The 7762-nt window shown below is 32.6% G+C and overlaps 1 protein-coding gene across 1 annotated transcript; it reads right to left on the bottom strand.

Moving 5' to 3' along the window:
- Positions 1 to 610: 610 nt before the first annotated feature.
- On the bottom strand, positions 611 to 6815 carry LOC110607157 (protein-tyrosine-phosphatase PTP1). Its single transcript, XM_021746240.1, has 9 exons — positions 6443 to 6815; positions 5867 to 5963; positions 5681 to 5763; positions 5430 to 5570; positions 4908 to 5042; positions 2334 to 2482; positions 2107 to 2248; positions 1251 to 1336; positions 611 to 1065 (listed from the first exon to the last, which is right to left on the bottom strand). The coding sequence occupies exons 1-8, from the start codon at positions 6641 to 6643 to the stop codon at positions 1265 to 1267; spliced, it is 1020 nt and encodes a 339-aa protein (XP_021601932.1). The 5' UTR covers positions 6644 to 6815; the 3' UTR covers positions 611 to 1065; positions 1251 to 1264.
- Positions 6816 to 7762: the final 947 nt, after the last annotated feature.

Here is a 7762-nt window from a genome sequence, read left to right as displayed (position 1 = left end):
TAAATCTTTTTTAATTTTTTAATTATATCAAAATTAATATATAACTTTGTTAAATTTGAATATAATTGTTATACGTGAAATTCACTGTCTTTCCACATAAATAAAAAACCAGTGTGAAGCGAATGTAACTTCCAATAATTAAAATCCTCAATTGATTGAAAATAGGTGGTCACACGGCCAACTTAATAAACATCTCATTTAAATCATGAAATGGAACTATTATAAATTGTTGCTAATTAATCATCTTTCCTCACCCAATTAAGGGGAGAACAAATCATGCGTCAAATCTAACCTAAATTAATTAGCCACCTTCATTTGTTTTAGAGTAGAAAATAGGATTTCTAGAAATCAAATTCTCCCCATCAATCAACACATATCAAGAGAGCGAAGAAAAATAAAAAGCGTTGCAGAACCCACCGACTTTTTGGTGAAAATTGATCTGTGAAAGACAGATTCCAGGAAAGCAATTATTGGAAAGGCAGCCGCTTAAATTGAAAACAAATGGCATCACCTCAGGCAGTGGTTGCCGGCCACCATGGTAGTTGTGTTTTCTTTTTCTTTTTTTAATTTTTAATGATGCAAATTAGAACTACAATTACAAAAATGATAGTAGACCAAATCTCTAGCAGTCTTATTGACACTTGGTGTTTCCACTTTCCAACAAGAACAATCTCACAAATAATGCAAATGTGAACTCGACAATTCAACAGTTTCATTTGATGCAAAAATCAACCTTGAGCATCCCAAGGTTGCTTGATTTAGCACCCAATCTGGTAAAATGAGCAAGTTATAATGCAGTGATTAAATTCTGGTAATTTAGAGATAATTCGCTAAGGTACTGAAAAATGAAAGTGTCAAGTTAAACTACACAGCTTCCAGCTGAGGATTAAAGAGTACAAATTTGGTCATGTTTAATCAGAGCATGTAGCTGCTGCGGAGGGCAACAATCCCATTGACGCATCATCAATTTGCGTTTGTCCGGTCCTTGCTTCTGAGAAGTCAGCAAGCAGCTGTTGCATTTAATCCCCCAGCATTTTCAACCACACACGATAGTCACTGATCTAGCTGCGCCATAAAAGAGAGAAGAAGCGTCAGCTGAATTTCCATATGGTATTGTACAACAAACAAGGAACAACAGGAAAGAGGAAACATATGAAAACAAAAAATTCTTTTCTATTGTAAGGTTGAATAATGACTGATATGATACAAAGAATAACCCGTAAGAAACAGGCATTACTAGAAACAGATACCATTTTGAGGTCCTTCAAGTGTTGCCCTCAGAAATGAGATCCTCTAATTCATCAACGATAGCTTTATAGCAGAAAAAATATTGCTCCTGTAGACAGTGAATTAAGCCAAATAAGCTATAGAATATGGTAAAAAAATGATAGGGGCATCACACCAGTACTTCAAAAATAAGACTGAAAAATTTAGTGCGGTTGTTTCTCTATTCTGTAACATGAAAGAATGAAATAATGCCTCCTACCATCCCCATCAAAAACCAAAAAGAAAGTGGAAGAAGGAAAGGGGTGGTCTCAGGGGAGAGAGGGAATGAACCTGTGAAGATATACAGAGAAACTGCATTGGTGGAACAATATGATTTAGGTCTCAGACAAGTTATAACACAAAATGAATTTTAGTAACTTCAATATATTTGTTCTGATCTTTTTCCCCTTTTCTTTGCAAATTTGAGAAACAAAAAATTTTAGCTGCTGAGAAGGTCACTGTCAAGACTTGAATAGGTTATCTGATTAAATTTGTTAAAAGCATTTCTCATTGAATCCAGACAAACAATGCAAAAAGTCTTTCCAACTTTTACATTTTTTATTTTAATTTTTCCAGGACTTTGTTCAGGAGTCAATATAACACTGCTAGTGACTTGGTTACAAGGTAATTCTCCAAAAATCTGTCATCATGTCTTCAGCAATAAAGCCATACTTTCATTTTGCATTCATGTGTTTCATGGTATAAGGCACTCAAAGCATGCCAATAGGTCAGCATGTTGAAATTGGCATTCAAAACTTTTATAAACTCAATTAAATAAATGAATCAGTTAAAACAAAGTAAATGAATCAAGAAAACCAAAGTTTAAGAAGATATAAATACCTTAGTTTGAACCATCCCCACTCTCTGAGACCTAAAACTGGTTACAGTGTTAGCAAGATCTAAAGCAGACATGTCTCCAACAAGAATTCTCTGGATTGTGTTGTGAATTGCGCAGTAGGTTCCAGTTCTACCAATACCTGCGCTGAAGAAGAGAGACATTGTGTCAGATATATGTGGATCACTAATGTTACTCGCCATCAAAAAGAACAAAGAGACATCAAGTGAACCTGCAGTGGACAACTACTGGGCCAAGATTGGATGGCACTTGGTATAGTCTTTTGAAGATTTCACGCACAGCAAGTGTGTCCTTGGGAACTCCATGATCAGGCCATTCAGGGTACTGAACATGCAAAACAGACATGGGTGGCTCCTCTGACTGCAACCAAATTAACCGAGGAAAAAGATCCCACAAGTCAATATTTGGATTGATTAAGGTGATAACTCATTTGCTAGTTGCTACTTCTCAAGTGAAAAGCATGTTTTACTAATAAAAGCCACCATCCAGAACTAGAAATAAACCTGAAACATACAGGTGAAAATGCCCAGCTTGAGGGAAAATGAAGCCAGCATTTTTAAGGCATTTAATAATCAGTGTTAATACATGCGAATGCTGTTTGGCTTGAGGTCACAGATTCACAGATTCACATTATAATAACAGCAGTGGAAATTACAGGTCATTATTTTGTAGGACAATATAAATACAACAGGGGAAGCAAGTGCATTAAGAGAATTTCCAATATGCAAATGGAAATCTCAAGCTTGAATATGACCAAGGAAATAATAAAGCTAGCACATTTGAGGGCATGTAACTGCTAGTGTCAGTACAAAATTTCATCAGTCACAAGATTGCATTGCACAGTGACTGAATTGACATTATAGCGAAGATAAATATTTCTACATTTTTCTATCATTTTTTTCTTTTCATATGTATGCATTCAGGATTTGTTTTTCCAAAACAGGTAAATGGAGATCTAGAACCTATTGAATCCTAGAAAGCAGTTTTTTATTTTTCCATTCCAGTTTTCATTTTAGTTTTGTCCCTGTACTCTGTTACTCTTCTTACTCAATTAGGTTGTACATAGTATTGAGATTAACATAGTAGAGGTGAAATGTCATAGAAGTTATATGTAAGTCCACACATCAGCCAACCCAAGACAATGCTTCCATCATGTATCCATCTCCAGCACGTGAAAGGCCCCTCATATATGTCAAAGTCAAATCACTCTCCTTAGTCAATTTAGATTACATTTTATATAAGATAACAATACAATAACATTTAAATTATGCCACACATCAGCAACAATGAGAAAATATAAATCATACACATCTCCATCAAAACAAAGACCTTTCATGTTTGACAAAGGACCTCCCAATACAACCTTCAAAATAACTGACAGCACCTGGGTCATTATTTTATAGATGTCCTTAATTTTTTATATTTGTTAATGCACCTCTATAATTAAAGCCTTCAACATATATAGCAGAAACTGTGGCCTGTGCCACTATTTTATATATATTCCCAACAAACTGAGTGGCCTACAGTTTCTCCAAATATGGTATATGCACCCAGGTGAAGCAAAGGTGGCCAATGCAACATTTAGACCAATTTTAAGTTAGCATGACTTATGTTATTCCTTGCCTTCATCACATTGAGCACACAAGCACATCCGATCAAAACTTACAGAAAGAAGCCCATTCAATCAGAGTCCACCATTTCTTCCTGGAAAAGCCCAATTTTGATGGGTCAACCATGCAATTGAAGAACTCCTCAACTATCCAAAAGTACCTCCCATGGTGTTGCTACAAGAAAAATATTGACTAGTCGATGCAGTCAAGGAAGGTGACAGAGTGCACAAAATATCCCACACTTGTGTGCTATGGGAGCATTGGGGTATGCTACTGTACCCAGCAGAAAGGTTGTTCATCATTTCAAACCTATTACCTCTAATTCATAAATTGAGTAACTTTACCATTACACCAAAGCCGCCCTCCCAGCTTAGGAAATATGTTCATTATGGTCTTAGGAAGTTTACAGTTCTTTAGGAATTCTATCATTATTATATCTAGCAATTCTATTAGGTTTATTTTTATTTTCCTGATTTAAATTTGTTCCGAATTCTTAATAAGTATTGGTTTGGTATTTTATTGTTTTTAATTTCTTAATCCTAATAGAAGTAGATTGCTATTGTTACTTTCTAAATACCAATGCGACTTGCGTAGTTTTCTTTGAGTTTATTATCATGATTACTAATGAAAACTAATACATAATTTGTGAATTAGTTTTTAGTGAATTCTCTTTCTTCTAAAAGCAATATTTGTTATAATTTACAAATAAGAATATTAGTCCTTCCATCCTCCTCTAAACTGGAGACTAAAAAATTTATGGTCATTGGATGCCATCCAACCTACTAACTACAACTTCCCTTGTTGTCCACATTGTGTTTATCTTAAAACCATTAAATTGCTTTCAAAATGTAAACACCTGGGGTTCCACATTGCTGAAAACTGTTCTTTGATATTAAACACTATTCTTGTAGCAAATTTGATGCTCAACCACTTTCTAACTTCCACTAAAATATAGCTACAATCCCTAGCCATCATCACAACCAGTAAGGTAAAGAACACAAGTCCCTAAACAAAAATAAACATATTAAACAGAAAACAATAGAAATCCCTATCTGCATTATTTTTATATTGAAACATCATAGTATACATCACTCGATAGTTTCTCATTTCCTCTTGCCTAAAGAATTCACGTTACACCATCAACAATACTAAAGTTGATCAATGATAAAACTAACCTCTTTATAGCCCACCTCCAAGTTCCGCAACACTAATGAAGTATCAGTACTTCGAATCCATTTAGTAACTAGACATATATTTCCAAAATCTCTAGGACCATCTTCTGCTTGAAAATAATCTCCACATTTTATAGTCTGCATAAACAACTCAAATTGAGAAGTGATCCAAAATCATAACAAGATCTAAATTTAAACAACCTAGAATAGAAACACTTTAATTTATTAATACTTGGTTCCTTTGAACAAAAAATATAAAGTGGCCTTTTTAAGGTTACCTAATCTGTGCAGGATGTCTATTTTCTAAGCAAGGATTCTTAGTATTTAGCATTTATGAACAAATTTTGAAAAAGACAGCTAATCCAGCAAACAATATAAATACAAATAAAATAACAAATTTTCACTGAAAATAAGTAGAGATTGCAGCATAATTAGAATTGAAGCAACATGTCCTATATGAAGTTCTTTAACAGTGATTATATGTGACAAATCACATTCATGATTCAACTTAAGAAATTGAAGTACCTTGTAATTGTCAACTAGCCGAGTAAGCATCACAATAACAGGGCAATGATACTGGATTACCATCTCCCAGAAATCCTCATAGGTGTGTGGCAGTGGACCCTGCGTGGCTATAAACCGAGAAACGCTTTCAGATGAAGAAGTCTGCATGAAAGAAAAGTCTCTGAACGGTCACAAGCAGGAATGTGATTCGAGTACCTCATCCAGATTTCTGAGAGACAATGAACTAAATCATAGACTAAATAAATGCTAACCGTGATGAAGCTTGCATTTATATATCCCTTAGCAGATGGTCTATAGTCTTTGCATGGATTAAGAATAACCCTGTTCTGGTCAACTGAAATTGATAGCGTAAAGAACTGCAAATCATTAGTTTTCATCTTCAAGAGTGATATGACAAACATAGACTTGCAAGACAAACTCTGTGAACTAATTCTTACAAGGTACCACATCCATATAACGGTTTTTGCTTGTGTTGACACTGTCAAAAGCCACTTTGCAGCTTCTAGACATCTGAGATGGTGTTACCCTAGTAGCCTGAAATCAAAAAGGACCCGTCACCGAAACAACTTAGAAAGCAAGATTAAGTTCTTCATCTTTTAATGATTATCCCATGTATAGATATCCAATCAAGAACAGCACAAGCAGACTTCAACCCAAATTTTTTCAATGTAAACTGCATCTGCCTCCTATACTTCCACATATTAATGCTAGTGATATGGCTTTCTTATTTCTATTCATATAGCGTTCTTAGCGAAAAGAGCTTTTCTGAAACTTCATTTCCAGTTGCTAAGAAACAAAAAAAAAAAAAAAAAAATCGCCATAATCATAAGAACAAAGAATTGCACATTAAACTTCTTTCAAAAATAAAATGCGCACATTATACTTCTACTGGTACTATGTTTCTCAGCAAACAAGCCTAAGAAAACTCCAAAATTGTTCACATGAGCAATCATGAAATAAACCTTGATAGCTCAACCAATAGAAGGATAAAATTAGGAAAAGTCGATCGGAACCTGCAAACGAGCGAACTCTTGAATGATTTGATCGGGAGTACGGAGCTTCTCCGAAAATAATTGAAGAGCCTCAGAGCAATGCTTACGCTGATCGGGAGTGAGAGAGATTCTAGTCGGGGAATCGGAAGAGAATACGAAGGGTGGAGGGCGAGAGGATGACACGTCGGCCGGCGATGGATTGCTGGCGGAGGAAGCGGCCATGGCCGATCTCCGGTGGCGATGGCACCAAAAGCGGGAAGAAATGAAGTTTCCCAGTTGTGTGTGTGTGAGGTTTTACTGTGGATTTGTTGGTTTGGGCATGTTTCGCCTCGATTTTGTAGGGCAGCATTGTTGAGGAAAAATCATACAGTTAAGCGCTTAAGCTTCCGTTAACATGGAATAAGAAATCATTAAACGTTTTATCATTTTACTTGTTACTTTTTTTATAAAAAATAATTAAAAAAAGTGTATTAAGAATTACTAAGATATTCCGATCATATATAATTTTTATATAATATGAGAATATTTTTCTACGATCCAATTAATTTTCAAACAGATTTATAATGATAATTTTCGGATAATTATTACATTAAAAAATTTAATTATTAATTATAAATTGAATATTTTGTTTTTAATAAAAATAAAAAATTTTAGTTTTCATATGAAATTCGTTTATAGGTGAGATTCGCTCAGCTATATTGTTAAAATTTTTTCATTACAGTTGATTTGATTTATTTTTTTATTTAGTTATAATATATATTTAAAATTTATTAATTACATACTTTTATATTTTTAAATTAATATTTTACATTCATATAAAATCAAAACATAATAAATAAATACAAAAATATTTTAAGCAATAATTTACAATATTTTTAATACACTTAAAAGAATAATTATATTTTTAAATTTCATATATAGTATAAAAATAATCATATATCCAGTTTAATAATAAAAAAATTTTAAGATTAGCACTAATAATCTATTATCTATATATAAGGCTTTTCAGAGGGATAAGAGAATAAAAGTTTTTTTTTTTTTTTTAAATTATTTGAATACTTTTAATTTTTTATTGATCCACCTATATATTTTATATTTATTATTGGCAATTAATTGTTTTTATGAGTTTTTATTTTTTTATTTTATTTTTTTAATAATAAATAATTTAATTTATGAGTTTTTATTTATTAATAAAATTATTATTTTATTAAATTTACTTTTAATTAATTATAAATTATTATAAATATTAAAATTATAACATTTAAATGGTTATGAATATTAAAATTAAAAGATTAAATTATTATAAAAAATAAATTTAAAAAATTAAATTATTATAATTTA

The sequence above is a fragment of the Manihot esculenta genome, chromosome 18 (genome assembly GCF_001659605.2).
Source record: "Manihot esculenta cultivar AM560-2 chromosome 18, M.esculenta_v8, whole genome shotgun sequence".
Taxonomy (NCBI): domain Eukaryota; kingdom Viridiplantae; phylum Streptophyta; class Magnoliopsida; order Malpighiales; family Euphorbiaceae; genus Manihot; species Manihot esculenta.
Note: the sequence above shows the minus strand (reverse complement) of the source record. Positions and strands in the feature narration are given on the sequence as shown.

Excerpts from the sequence above, each read along its gene's own strand:
- LOC110607157 (XM_021746240.1), bottom strand. The coding sequence starts at position 6,643 with ATGGCCGCTTCCTCCGCCAGCAATCCATCGCCGGCCGACGTGTCATCC. Across the intron at positions 5,764-5,866 it reads TTATATGGATGTGGTACCTT|TTGACCAGAACAGGGTTATT; the intron begins GTAAGAATTAGT and ends TATCAATTTCAG. Across the intron at positions 2,249-2,333 it reads CCAGTAGTTGTCCACTGCAG|CGCAGGTATTGGTAGAACTG; the intron begins GTTCACTTGATG and ends TCTCTTCTTCAG.